Source organism: Crocuta crocuta, unplaced genomic scaffold (assembly GCF_008692635.1).
Source record: "Crocuta crocuta isolate KB4526 unplaced genomic scaffold, BGI_CrCroc_1.0 scaffold107, whole genome shotgun sequence".
NCBI lineage: Eukaryota > Metazoa > Chordata > Mammalia > Carnivora > Hyaenidae > Crocuta > Crocuta crocuta.
The window spans coordinates 3,008,038-3,022,843 of record NW_027531877.1 but is presented as its reverse complement, the minus strand read 5'-3'; the positions used below and the strand labels follow the sequence as shown (position 1 = coordinate 3,022,843).

Below are 14,806 nucleotides of genomic sequence, written 5' to 3'. Positions count from 1 at the left end.
GCGGTGAGATCATGACCTGAGCCAAAGTCAACCGAGTCACCCAGGGGCCCCTTGACTGATTTTTTTTAATGTTTATTCTTAAATGTAAACAGGATCTAAGGCAATCCTTCATTCAAGCTATAGGTGGCAACAGATGCTATGACAGGGAATCCAGATGTTTAAACAGGAATGGAATTAAGGATCACCATTGCCTCAGGCACAAGGAATAGCTTACTTTTTACCAGACTTCTTAATTCTACCTGTGGCCAGGGGGCCCTTCCCTGAGGCCTGCATCTTTAGTTCCTGGAGTTTCTTCTGCTCCTCTTTCTGTTTCTGGTTGAATGCCTTATCTCGTCTATCTCCTTGGCCTGCTTCTCGGGCTGCTTCAGGGGCTCTCTCTTGCCACCTTCAGAGCCAGACATGGCGCCTGCGACCTCTTCCCTTGAGCCTGCCACCGGAAGCCTGCTTAACCAACACCCCAGAGGATCTCAGTGTGCAGTCTGAGTATGGCTGCTGTGCGTTTTAAAAAGACAGCATTTTAAAAGTGNAGGCGCCTTGTTGGCTCAGTGGGTTAAGCATCTGACTCTTGATTTGGGCTCAGGTCATGATCTCACAGTTCGTAGAATAAGCCCCTTGTCAGGGTCTGTGCTGAAAGCTTGGGATTCTTTCCTTCCCTGTCTCTCTGCCCGTCCCCCCTCGTGCTCCCTCTCTCTCAAAATAAATAAACTTAAAGAGGGCAAAGGAAAGTTAATTATGGGGCACCTGGGTGGCTCAGTTGGTTAAGTGTCCGACTTCAGCTCACGTCATGATCTCGAGGTTTGTGGGTTCAGCCCCACGTTGGGTTCTGTGCTGACAGCTCAGAGCCCGGAGCCTGCTTCAGATTCTATGTGTGTGTCTCTTTCTCCCCCTCCCCCACTTATCCTCTGTCTCTCTCTGTCTCAAAAATAAATAAACTATAAAAAAAATTTAATAAAAGAAATGAAACATTTTATGTGAGAAAAAATTTAATAAAAGAAATGAAACATTTTATGTGAGAATCATTACTGGCCCTGATCTTAATAAGGAAGAAAAGCAGGGAGGCACCTGTAAGTTTCCTTTGCTTTTCTTTGTGCCTTTCACTTCCATTTAGGTGTATTCCATAACATCTTCATTTAGAAGGGGCTAGATTCACTTTTTAAAGTACTTCACATTATCGAAGACACACAAAAAAGTGCTTATAAAGTGGTGTTATGGACCTGTAAATAAAGGGGCAGGAAAATTAACCCTACTCTTCCCCTTTCCTTCTAGACAAGCTTAAATTTGAGGGGAAAATGCTAAAATAACAGCAAAAAAAGGGTAGGAGTCACAGCTTGACTCTCTTCTGAACTTTTATTTATTTTCCTTTTTCTCATTCGTTTATTCAAGCAATTTTTTTTAATTGCATGTGACTTCATTGTGCTGAGTACAACTCTAGAGCAGGGAATACAGTGCTGAAGGAGGCCTACTGCCATTGCTTAAGGAAATGAGTTCAGCAGTCATAACTATTCAGCGACGAGTAGAAGAGAGGGACAACTATAATGTGTGAAGAGCACAACCCATGGGGTTGTGAACAGAAAAGGAATTAGGAGAGAAGGGTGTATTTTATTGTTTCTAAAACAGCTGAAGGAGGTGGATTCTGAAAAAGAGCAGGAACTTGATGGCAATCCTATTTAAGATTTTTTTATTATTAAAAAATTTTGTAATGTTTATTTTTGAGAGAGAGAGAGAGAGAGAGAGAGAGAGAGAGCACCAGCGGGGGAGGAGCAGAGAGAAAGACACAGAATCGGAGGCAGGCTCCAGGCTCTAAGCTGTTAGCACAGAGCCCGACCAGGGGCTTGAACTCACAAACCATGAGATTATGACCGAAGCCGCAGTCTGATGATTAACACACTGAGCCCTCAAGGAGCTCCAAGATTTTGTTTTTAAAGAACAGTATATGTGTTGGCTTTAACACTATAGATATTTTATAGGTAATTAACTTCTGTATTTCTGGTGATACATTTTTAAAAAGATTCTTAAAGAAAAACTTGTAAAAAAAAAAAAAGAAAGAAAGAAAGAAAGAAACAATTTGTTAGCATTGTAGAGAAAAGGAAGTGGTGATCAACAGGGCCAGGCGTGGATTTACTAAGAACAACTGGTGTCACACCAACCCCCTTTCTTTGGTAGATTAGGGAACTATGGTAGATTTTGGGTTGAGTGGGAGGTAGGGAAGCAAAAATAATGAACGTAGATTCACAGAAATCTTTGTGTTTGAAAAAAATACGTACTGCGTGTCTGCTTAGACCAAACATTTGCTAGGCAACTTACACTTTCGTATTTGATCATCACAGTAAGCATATTAAGAAAACCTTTCTTCGTGAAAGCTAACTGATGACTTAAAACTCAGGATCTGCAACACTCAAGGAGAGTGTTGGTGGGAGGAGCTGGTTTGCCCATCCATGAGGCCCCCAAAGCGGATTCTAGAGATTTACCTCCTTCCTATAGTTCTTCACATTGATGCACTGGGCCCTAGAGTTAACAGAAGACTTTAACCGTAATGCCCTGTAGCAAAACTGTAAAAGGGCTAGAAACCATAAACAAGATTTTAGGAAAGATGGAAGGTAATAAAATGGAAATAAACATAGAAAACAACCTGAAACTAGATAATCCAGTTTACAAAATAAGGTTTTTCCTCTTCAGTTTATAGCCTACTGCAGAGATTAGGGCTTCCGATCACTACTAGATTACCTGTTTTAAATGACTCTTTTCAGCAACTCACTATGCATTTTTAGTGATTCTTCCTTGCCTCCAGCGGTTTAAACTATAAACTGCTCAAACCTACCTTTTAGAACCTAAATTTCGATTAATCCACTGTGTGAGCATTTACACCTCCTTTCCCCCTCAGAGGCTTCACATGTGCCATTTGTTTTGTCTCCATGCTCAAACCATTCTTAAAAATTCATTCTCCTTCAGCACTCTTTTTCCCCTGCCCAAATTGTTTAATTTAGGGTTGTGTGGTTTGAAGGACGAGTTTCAATTAAGTTAGCTCAAGTGAAAGGTTTTCTTAGAGTAATATTACATATGATTTCTCAGAAATAGTACTCAACATACTCTTTAGCCTTGTATTCGTTGTGACTATTTGAGGCTTCAGCAATTTTTTTTTTCTCACTTATGGAGAAATCTGGAGGTAGCTAGTTGCTGACTGTGTTAGTGGCTCAACATTATAAAGACCAGTGGCACTACTCTTCTTGGCCTTAACCTCACCATCACAAGATGGCTGCTATAGCTCTAAGTATCATGTCCAAGTTCAAGGAAGGTAGAAAGAGAAGGGAAGGGAAACCAGTCTTTTCCTTTGATTAGGAGAGCAAAAACTCTCACAGTAAACTGCCAGTAGACTTCTGCTTATTTTAATTTATAAGAACTCTGTAACTTAGTTGCTTGTAAAGAAAGTGAAATCACAAGTCACAAGTGATTACTATTGAGACTATCGAAAGAACATCTACACTTTGATAAACATGAGATACACAACCCAATAGAAAAATATGCAGAAGCCAGGCAATTGACAGAAGAAGAAATATTTTTGGTGAGCCAATTGAGAGAAAGATGCCTGATAACATTATCAGGCAAATGCAAATTATGACTACACTGTGATAGCCAGTCATTATGACTACATATTATCCACTGAATTAACAAAAATTAAGACCTCTCAAAAATAAACGTTGACAAAAATGTAGGGTCGTCTCCTCAGCTAGTGTCGGTGAGGTAAAATGGTACAATGACTTGGGAATACAATGTGGGCAGATGCCCTGATGTAGCAGTTTCACTGCTAGTGATTCCACATGGGAGACACGCATGCCAATGTTCACAGTAGCATTTTTTGTAATAGCAAAAAATGGAAATAACCCAGATGTCCACTGTCAGAAGAATGTAGAAGGATATATTCATATAATAGACCTACAACTACTATAGCAACAGGTATGATTATAAGAAATGTAATTTTGGGGCGCCTGGGTGGCTCAGTCGGTTAAGCGTCCGACTTCGGCTCAGGTCATGATCTCACTGTTCATGGGTTCGAGCCCCAGGTCGGGCTCTGTGCTGACAGCTCAGAGCCTGGAGGCTGTTTCAGATTTTGTATCTCCCTTTCTCTCTGACCCTCCCCTGCTCATGCTGTCTCTCTCTCTCTCAGAAATAAATAAAACATTAAAAAATTTAAAAAAAAGATATACAATTTTGAGAGGAAAAAATCAAAGGTAGAAGACTACATGTATCATGTGTTTTTAAAAGCTAAAAACAAGAAGGCTAAACAATATATTTTTAGAGGTATATACATACATGGTTATATGTTTTCCACAGAGAAATAACAAAGCAAGAAGAAAATAAACACAAAATTCAGGATGGTGGTTAGCACTCCTGAAGGAGGGACGTGGGAAACAACACATGGGTGAATTCAATGATACTGCAATATTCTAGGTGTTAAATTGAGTAGTGGATTAATAGTTGCTCACTTTATTATTATGATTCATAACTTGTATTTCATATATGATATATTTATATGTCAAATATTATATAACACGAATCTTAAGAAAAAATCACTTTGGTAATAAGTATTAAAACCAGTATAATACATCATATTGTAAAAACATGGAGGGAGGCACATGCTCTGATCAACCAGACATTTACATTTTAATTGTTTTGGTTTTACAATGATATTTTAGTATAATAAAAACTGTATTTGCTTCAGCTCAGGTAGGAAAAGAACATAAACACATACAAACCCAAACGCTGTAGGGGAATTTATTATTACTTTGCAGCAACTTTGTGAAATAAATAAGTAGTTGAGACAATAAGCAGGGTTAAAAGACAGAAAGGGAGAGGCTGAATTATTTACCGTTAAAGAACAGGGCAAGTAGAGGAGTCGGGACAGAAGTGAGAATACAGAAATATGCAAAGAGAAAGTGGAAATGGAGGATGTAGATTATAGTGTCCTTTTCAAAGTGCTTAGCAACAAAAAAAGAGAAAAAATTAGTTTCTGTCACCTTCAGGGAGTCTTCAGGACTATTCTTCCCAAGCCCACTTTGTTTTGCTTTTGTTTAGTGCCTATATTAGACAAAAAATCCATGCAGGCCCAAGGATAAACTTTGTTAGGTACTTAAGAAAGCTTTTTTTTTTTTTTTTTTTTTTTTAAATGTTTTATTTGTTTCTAGGAGAGAGAGAGAGACAGCGTGAGCAGGGGAGGGTCAGAGAGAGAGGGAGTCACAGACTGAAACAGGCTCCAGGCTCTGAGCTGGCAGTCAGCACAGAGCCCGACGCGGGGCTCGAACCCACGAACCGCGAGATCATGACCTAAGCGAAAGTCGGACGCTTAACCGACTAAGCCACCCAGGCGCCCCTAGGTACTTAAGAAAGCTTTTGAGGTTTCATGCCCAATCTAGGGTAATAGTATCATTATTCAATCAGTGTTTTCTTTTTATTATGTTCACTATCATTTCAAGGTTATTTAAGTTATTCTCAAATCTAAATATTACACCAGCATCCAATCATGACATTAGACCAACAAGCCACCACTCCCAACAACAAAAATTCCCACCCCAAAAGAAAATGACATTTCTTAATCATTCTCTCCCTCAGTAGAGGACTTATTCATTGCTTATAATCTGCACAAATTACAAATCCCATTTTTAAAAATAGGGAATGACTTAATAGACTTTAATGAACTTTGCTGATCTATTTTTATTTATTAAAAATTGTTAATGTTGGGCGCCTGGGTGGCTCAGTCGGTTAACCAGCTGACTTCAGCTCAGGTCATGATCTCATGGTTCATGGGTTTGAGCCCTGCGTCAGGCTCTGTGATGACAGCCAGCTAAGAGCCTGGAGCCTGTTTCAGATTCTGTATCTCCCTCTCTCTCTCTCTGACCCTCCCCTGCTCATGCTGTTTCTCTCTCTCTCTCTCTCAGAAGTAAATAAAACATTAAAAAATTAAAAAAAATTGTTAATGTTTATTTATTTTTGAGAGAGAGAGAGAGCATGAGTAGGGGTGGGGCAGAGAGAGAAGAGACCCAGAATCCAAAGCAGGCTCCAGGCTCTGAGCTGTCAGCAGAGAGCCAAACGTGGGACTCAAACTCACAAACTGTGAGAGATCATGACCTGAGCCAAAGTGAGATGCTTAACCGACTGAATCACCCAGGTACAATTTCTTGATCTATTTTTAAAGCTATTATCTGTAACTCCTCGAAAGGGCTAAACAATCTGTTAATATATTAACTTTACTTCCTTCTCACCTATGAAAATCTATTCTGGTGTTGGGAAAGGGCAGGCAAGAACAATGTATCACTTCCCTATGTAATTTTTTCAGAGCTCCCTGGTAAAATGCTTACTCCTGCTTTATGTGCCTGTTGTACAACACACCTCTATCGCAATATTCATTCAATTATATGTCAGTCTTGTTAATCAAGCAGCAGCCTCCCAGAGGGCAGAGATCTTTTCTTGCTCATCTTAGTCTCTAAATAGTGTGCAGTGGGTCTTGTATATTTTGGGGACTCAATAAGTGTTGAATGAATGAATGGATAAACAACAAACAATTATTAATCAGTAGGTTTTTTTAATGTTTACCTTTGAAAAATCATTTTAAAAGTAAATGTTCATTTCAAAAGCTGTTTAAATAAAGCGCTCTCCGTAGATTATGTCCAGCACATAGTCACAATGAATATTTCTTGAATGAATACCAAATACTTAGATATCACAAGTAATTTTGATTTGTTGTGGCTTGCACTCTAGGGGCCTTGTAACTCTGGAAGTAAGAGAAGCCATATAAACAATGGCACATATTTCTCAGTTATAAACTGTTTAAAAATTTTTTTAAGTTTATTTTTTATTTATTTTGAGAGCGAGCGAGCACGAGCATGAGCAGTAGAGGCGCCAAGAGAAAGGGAGAGAATCCTAAACAGGCTCTGCACTGTCAGCGCAGAGCCCAATGCGGAGCTAGAACCCACCAACTGTGATGAGTCCTGAGCAGAAACCAAGAGTCAGACGCTTACCAGACTGTCACCCAGGCCCCGCTAAATTGTTTAAAACTTTTAAAAGATATTCAAACACAGGTGAAATACAAAATTTACTTTTTGAAAAATTTTTTGAGAGAGAAAGGGTTTGTGAGTGAGCCGGAGAGACGGGCAAAAGGAGAGAGAGAGAGAATCCTAAGTAGGCTCTGTGCCCAGTGCAGAGCCCAATGCAGGGGCTCAATCCCACCACGGGGCTCGATCCAACCACGCTGGGAACAAGGCCTGACCCAAAATCAAGAGTCAGATACTCAACTGAGCGAGCTACCCAGGTTTCCCAAAATTTACATTCTTCTTAAGAGAAAAAAAATGCTTCTTCAAATACATTTTTGCCTGTGGGGTATCGCTTGGGGCTATATCTTTAGACACATTGAGGGAAATGTTATCACTCCATTTTTTTATTATCCCTCTGTTTTTCTAAGGGCATCTAGAGAAGTAATAGGTACACTTTTTGATTTGCATCTTACATCGTTGTATAAGGTATGAGTTAGGAGAAAACACACCAGTCCTTAACAACTGTAGAGGTTTTGACCTTTGATAGAACATTTACCGGCTGCCAGGGTGAAGGAGACCAAATCCGGCGACCACTAAGACCAACGGCAGGTCGGAGCAACGGTTGTCGCCTCAGACCGGAGGAGCCCGCGAAGTCAGCCCGACCGCAGTCCTTCCCTCTTCAGGGGCGGACTCTGCAGGTCGGGTGGGGCGGGACCGGCGCCTCTTATTGGCTGGCACCATTGGGCGGGGTTCCAGGCCCCGCCCACCTCCCATTATTGGCCTCGTAATCTCCATGTCCCTCCCCAGAGCTAGCAAAGCCGCGCGCTGGTCGGTTCCGCTCTGCCCAGCGGGAGGGGCCGAGGCCGCGTTCCTCCTCCCAACGGGTTCAATCCTTAAAGCACGAGTCCTGACGCTCGGTCAGTTGGAGCGGACGCCGGGATTCAGACGGCAGTCTGCCGGGGCGGGCCAGGGCCTACTGAGGTGGGCCTGAGACCACAGAGCAGCCGCGGCTGGCACGCGAGCGTCTCGGCGTGTCAGAGTTGCGAGGGCAGGGGTCCCGGGCGCCATTGCCGGCCGCCAGAGCGCCGCCCGGACCTATTCCGCCCTCAGCTGCTCTACCCGCGCCGGGAGGAGCCGTAGCTCGGGGTCGTCGCCACCCACTGGATCCGTGTCGTAAACCGTGTGCCTCATCTACCGCGCGCTACCGACCGCCCGGACCGAGACCATGTTTGACAAGACGCGGCTGCCGTACGTGGCCCTTGATGTGCTCTGCGTATTGTTGGGTACGTACGCGTCGCCGGCCCGAGGGGCGTATGCGCGCGGGTGGGTGCGGGCGTGTGTCTTCTGGGAGGGCACTCGCGGAGAGCTTCCCAAGGGTGTGGGGGCGGTGTGTGCCTGACGCACGTGCCTTTGCGGGGCGAGACCCGGGGGGGCGGCCTCTGCAGCCGGGGGATCCCGCTTTGCAGCCTGCACCTCGGCCCCTGCGTGGTTCCCGCTGTGTCTGTCGCCCGCCGGTGTGCTGAACCTAGCCCTGCTTGGACGCTGTTCACGCCTCTGCGCTCGGTCCCTTGCTCCTGTCCTGTGTTTCCCGTTCCACTCCTAGCAGAGTTGGGTGGGCTCCTCCCATCTCTGCTTTAGGGAAGCCCGGTCACTGGCACGTCAGGTTCTGTAGCGACACTGGAGGTTTGATTTACTGGGTATTCTCAGTAACAGGCGCCAGTGTCTGGTTTATCTTACTTGTGGGAAGCAGTTTAGTTTTTCGTCTATAAAAGGCTAGAACCTTCCTAATTAGAAGGTGTTACCAGGTTGTAAATTGTCAGGTTGGTAGTAGGTGTGAGGATGCCAGGTTTCTGTCTGTAGGTCTGAAGAAGCTGGCCTTTTGGCGTTGTGTGTGCTTGGTTATGGATGCGTGCGTGCTCCAGACCTGCTGTTTCTTCTCTGTACAGACCTTGCCGTGGTGTAGCTTTCCATCTCCCGTGACAGCCCACAAGGAGCACTACACATTCTTTGGCTGCAGCAAATCTGGCATTGTCTTCCTAATGGAAGAGTTCATTTCTGGGGCTTCGTGTTGCCAATTGCTCCTTTCTTTTGAATAGAAAGAATTGAAGTCATCTGGATAAAGGATAGGCGTTGGAAGGAATAACTTTCACCTTTTTAATATGTATTGTGTGTAAGGCAGTTTGTTGGAACTATTTAGATGTTATGGAAAACAAACAAGCAAACAAGAAGACTTGCTGGAGGTTTGGGTAGTCAGAGTCCAGTATCAAAGTAATGGTACTGGAAACATCTCAAGGGTGGAGATCTGTGACTGTAGCATCCTTGGTGCAAGTGTGTATAATGACTCTCACTGATAGGGAATTTCCCTGATTGGAATCCAGTATTCCACTTTTTTTACCTCAAACCTGACCATGTAGGTGCCTGCTGTCTTGCTGAAATTCCCTTACCTCTTTTTTGAGGTAAAATCCCTTGTGTTATTTATGAAATATTTTTATTTTTGACTGAGACACTTCCTTTAGAGCTCCACAGTGAATTTTTGGAGTTAAGCTTAGAAAAGAGAAACAGAATTTTGGAACACTTTTTATAGAAACAGAAGAAGTAATTCTTTAATTCTTTTTTTTCCCTCTCCAACCCCTTTTGAGAATTAATTTTTTCAAATGTCGAGACATACTAATAACTACATTAAGTATATTGACATTTTTTATTTACGATGAAAAATTTACCTTTGGTAAAGACGTTAACCTTTATTATAGTTTCAGATTTTTCTCTTTTCTCTTAATTCCAGTGTATTTAACATACAGTGTTATATTAGTTTCAGGTGTACAATATAGTAATTGAACAACTCCGTATTTTTGTCCGTGCTCATCACAATAAATGTACTCTTAATCCCTGTCACTTGTTTCACTGATCTCACTACCTACTTCTCCTCTGGTAAGATGTTAAGTTTTAAAATGTACTTTAACTCCTACTCATTGTCAGTAGGGCATTGTTAAACTTCACTTATATTTTAGTGAAGGGAGAGGAAAATGTTTGGTCACAGTAATTTTCATAATTCTAATATATTACCTGTCATTGCCACAAATTGTGTACTCTCAGAATTATATATCAATTTCCTCTTCTTCTCTCTTGTGAGAGTTAATAATTGGTAAAACAAATGTTACGTATTTTTCTGTGGGCCAAGCACTACTAGGACAAATGAAACCTAATACTGCTTTAAGTTAACCAAAGTTAATATGCACCGTCATACGGTAGGTCTATGTTTTGTTGTATGTTTTTAAATTCATGTAAAATGGAGAACCCATTTGTCGTACAGTTTTATAAATTATTAGTTCTTCTGGTTTGTGTTTTCACCATGATGCCAATATCACATAATTTTACTGTAGAGGTAAGAATAATTTTATTGCTACATTGATCTGACAGTTGCAGGATTTATGATGGCTCTCAAAAAGATGTAATCGTGTTTTTTATTTTAAGTGGTTTTGGAAATAACTTGCTTTGGGGGCTTAGGGATTAGGTATGTTTTAGAAAAAGATACCTGGTCTACTGAAACGTTTTTTATCTGTTATTGTATTGATCAAGTTTCTTTTAAAGTAATTCAGAAGATTTTCATGATAATCCCAGAATTCCCATTTCCTAAACAGAAAATGAAGTACCAATTTATTTTAATTTGGCATATAAGATGATGTTAAATCTTTAACAATGATTTGACATCATTTAACAATGTCAACTCTCCATTACAAACAGCAATGAAGGTGCTGGGATACAAAACCTTTTCAAACTGGGTTTTGGAAGGCAATACATTTTTATAGCACATTCACCTCTTGGAGTCTAAAGATTATTTTAAATTTGGTTTTTATTCACTTTACTGACATCAGGAGATTGACAGCCTGAAATTATGGTAGTTTGAAGAGGGTTATCAATTTGGGATTAACTTTTTTCTTTTTCTGTGGAATATGTACAGGTTAGAGTTGCCTGTACCAACAAAAAGATGATTAAACATTTCTTAAATACAGGGTTACATGAAAGTGATTCATAATTATAATGTGAATATGTTCCAGCTTCTGTTAATGACCACCCCAACATCATGTAGTATATCCATTTTAATATGATGGTACATGATTGTGTTACATGACTACTTTATAATTTTACGGAGTGTGATATCTGTTGAAGTGATTATTAAACATGTACTCTGTGTGTGTGTGTGTACATTTCTACCCTTCATTCATGTTTATCATGTAAAAAATGAATTCCTCCATCTGATATACCAAATGATCAGTTCCTTTGGTGGATCTGGTGTGTTCTTAGAAAAAGTCAGAATTTTGAGAGATAATGTGTCTTTGAAATGGAGCATAGTCTGCCATTTTTCTCTGATCTTTTGATGACGAGTTCTGTCATTGTAGAAAAGACTGGCTGTAAACAAGCACACAAGAAAAGCTGCTTTATAGGAAATGATAGCAGGCTGGTATGAAAGGAGCTATGTTTTTGCCCATTGTGTTAAATGATGTCCTGAATAAAACTTAGTAGTGTTCAATTTCTGAGAGTCATTCCACATTTTATCCACCAGCCATAAGACTGCCAGGTATGGACACTGAGTCCACTGATGGGATTCAGTGCACGTAGGTTGAAGGCTGATTCTGTCAGGTCCATGTTAGGTGCTAAGAAATCAAAGATGATAAAGACACTCCTTGCCGTAAAGGAGCTCAGGGTCTAATGAAGGACAGATAAACAGGTTATAGTACATCTTGATAAGTGTGATAATTGAGGTATGGAATAGTTGCCTTTTGAGTACAGAGAAGGGAGTTGTCTTAGACCTGATCGATTGCATCCCTATTTATCCTTAGGGATGCAGAAGTGACAAAAGTGACCTAGAATTACTCTTAGAATCCTTTTTTTTTTCCTTGCCCAACTTGATGTAGGGCAGTAGAAACTCAAGTAGGTACCCTGTGTTTATGACTTTTTTGTAGACAGTCCCATGGTGTCTAGAAGATTTAGGAGGAACTGGAAAAAACTTCTTATATACTTGTGTTTTGCTGTGTGGCAGTTATTTAGAATACCTTTCTGTGCTCCACATTCTTCTTTTGCCCCTCCAGATCTGTTATCCACTTTGATCAGTGCTCTGGGAAGCAGATTCTATGACTGTATCAACTGACCTCTTGCTTTATGGTTTCTGGTTGACTTTGGTTGGTGGTGTGTCAGTAGGGAGCCTGAAGAGCCAGTTACCTCCTGCTGGATTTGTGTTGCTAAAGCTGTTCTGTGTTTTGTGAGTAGGTCACAGCTTCTAGTCAACAGCCCTTATCTGCCAGCCAGCTACAGTTACAGATCTTTTTGGGTTCTGGTAACCCCTTACTTGCCCCCTTTAGGCCTAGTGATGATAATAGCTTTCTGATGTTGCTATCTTGGGAGTATTCCACCATCCCTTGCTGCTTTTCTTAAATCCTGCCTCTGCTTTTGAAGGTGGTTCCTTCATTAAATGCTCTTGAATACCTTTTTTGAATGTGCCTTTTTTTTTTTTTTTTTGCTGGGGCCCTACTGATAACATTCATCCATGTCCAAAACAGATCTGAAGTAGCTTCCCTTTCTGCACTTAACACCAGTTACAGCTGCTCATTATAGCAGGTGCAAACAGGAGCTCGTGGACTCTAGTGTTGGCGTTCTTGGAAGAGAGTTTGGTCATAGTTTCCTTACCATGCTCCAAATGTAGTATCATCATTGTGTCAAATCATAGTCAGTAGATTAAGAATAAAATCTGGCAGCAAAAAACTGGCAGCCATTAGTAGATGGTTGTAGAATCCCTCTTACTTATTCTTCCCTAGTAATTATCTCAAATACTGATGTCATATGTCATTGTCATAATACTGACATCATTCTGCCCCTTAAGTATTACCCCTGAAGAGTTACCCTTTCCTTTCCTTCATTCTGTACCCCTTTCTCAAGGAAAAAAAAAAAAATTTAATGAAAGATTTTCACTTGCTAAATAGTCTGCAGCATATTGTGCCTTCCTTTTTCTCCTAACACTGGCTCATTCATTCATTCATCCATCCATTCATTCATTATTGAACATATATTTGCTTAATATCTAGTAGGTGTTTAACACTGTGTTGGATGCTGAATATAAAAATAAATAGATAAATAAAACAAAATGCTTACTTGATCACTAGCCATTTCAACCTCTATTAACTTTTATTTCATTTTAAAATGTTTATTTTTATTTATTTATTTAAATGCTTATTTTTGAGAGAAGGAGAGAGAGCACAGGTGGGGGGTGGGTGGGCAGAGACAGAGAGAGGGAGACACAGAATCTGGAGCAGGCTCCAGGCTAGGCTCTGAGCTGTCTGCACAGAGCCTGTTGCAGGGCTCTAACTCACAAACTGAGATCGTGACCTGAGATGAAGTCACTTGCTTAATTGACTAAGTTCTAGGCGCCCCTATTTATTTATTTTAGAGAAGAGTGCACACCTGCGTGAGTGAGTTGAGCACAGAGAGAGAGATGGAGAGAGAGAGAATCCATGCCAACTTGTTGCTGTCAGCATAGAGCCCAGTATAGGGCTCAAACCTGCAAACTGTGAGTTCATGACTTGAGCTGAAGTGAAGAGTCACACGCTTAACCAACTGAGCCACCCAGGACTCCCTTTATTAACTTTTATTAAGCAAACCTCTATTGCTTCTGATGAGAGTTCATTAGGTTTGTTTGTGTTTTTTATATAACTTTTCCCTTTTCCTTCCTGCTGCAGAGGGAGGGAGTCTCAAAAAATTTGTTAAGCTGGCATATTCTTTGGTTGGACTGGAATTCTGCTGCAATAGTTTTTCTACCTTTAAATGGCCAGCTTTGAACAAAAGCAGAGACGGGAAGAAATTGCTATTCTTTGGCTCCAGTTGGTTTTATACAGTTGAGTTTTAATTATAATTTACCTTGCTTGGAATAAAGTATGGAAATGTTCAGAGAATGTTCTGTATAGATCTTATGAAATGTAAATTCTTCCTTTATATTCTTTTTGAATTACATCCTTTTGGAAACTCATCGGCATGCTATGCATCTTTTGATTACTTTTTTTTTGTTTAGTCATTTTTGGCTGAGCTCTACCAAAGTTTCCTATGTGTGCTCAGCTTGGGAGACTTTTTTTTTTTAATTCTCTTGGATAAGAAATTGAAGTTTAAATTGTTATTGTTTACTCTACTAAAAAAGAGAAGTTGGAAGAAAGTCATTAAACTCCCAGATTTTAAGTGAACCAATTAAAATATAGCCTTAGTTTAATGGAAAGGAATTTTGAATGTTAATTGTCTGTTTCCTCCTAATTAAGGTGGCTTAATTCAGAAGCTTTTGGGGCGGAAATATACGATCTCTGTAATAAGCTAGTTAGGGGTTATAGAGACCCTGTCTTGTCTCATTTTCTTTTTAAAAAGCATTCACCATTCAGATATTATGAACAGTGGTTACAGGTAGCTTTCTCTTCCTCCTACTTTCCTTTTTCCCTTTAACCTTCTTGCTGTCTAGGTTTAAGGCCTAGATGGCTTAGAGTTTTTGTTTGTTTGTTTTTGTTTTTTCATTGGAAGTAGTCTAACACTGGGAGTGTCTTGTTCTTTATAAACAATAAATTTTCTTTAAAATATTAGAGAGGCAGCATAGTCTAGTGATGATCTCTGGATCCGTATTGCCTAGGTTCATATTTCACTTCCTCCATTTTCTAGCTTTGTGACCTTGGGCAGTTATCTTCTTTGTGCCTCTCTTTCCTAATAAAAGTACCTACCTTTATTGCTGTTGTGAGGCTTCAGTGAGTCAGTTTGTAAAG

General features: G+C 40.5%; 1 protein-coding gene and 1 pseudogene across 2 annotated transcripts in view; one reads left to right on the top strand and one right to left on the bottom strand.

The window, feature by feature from the left end:
* Positions 1 to 210: 210 nt before the first annotated feature.
* Positions 211 to 401, bottom strand: LOC144239017 (translation machinery-associated protein 7 pseudogene; annotated as a pseudogene).
* A 7,534-nt stretch (positions 402 to 7,935) lies between these two features.
* The window catches only part of PLPP1 (phospholipid phosphatase 1), an 85,095-nt gene continuing 78,224 nt past the window's right edge, over positions 7,936 to 14,806 (top strand). Inside the window, exon 1 of one of the 2 annotated variants that reach the window (XM_077772980.1) lies at positions 7,936 to 8,305. In XM_077772980.1, the coding sequence (XP_077629106.1) occupies positions 8,248 to 8,305 (58 nt within the window). In that variant the 5' untranslated portion in view covers positions 7,936 to 8,247. The remainder of the gene's footprint in view (positions 8,306 to 14,806) is intronic. The other variant, XM_077772982.1, reaches the window with a different exon arrangement.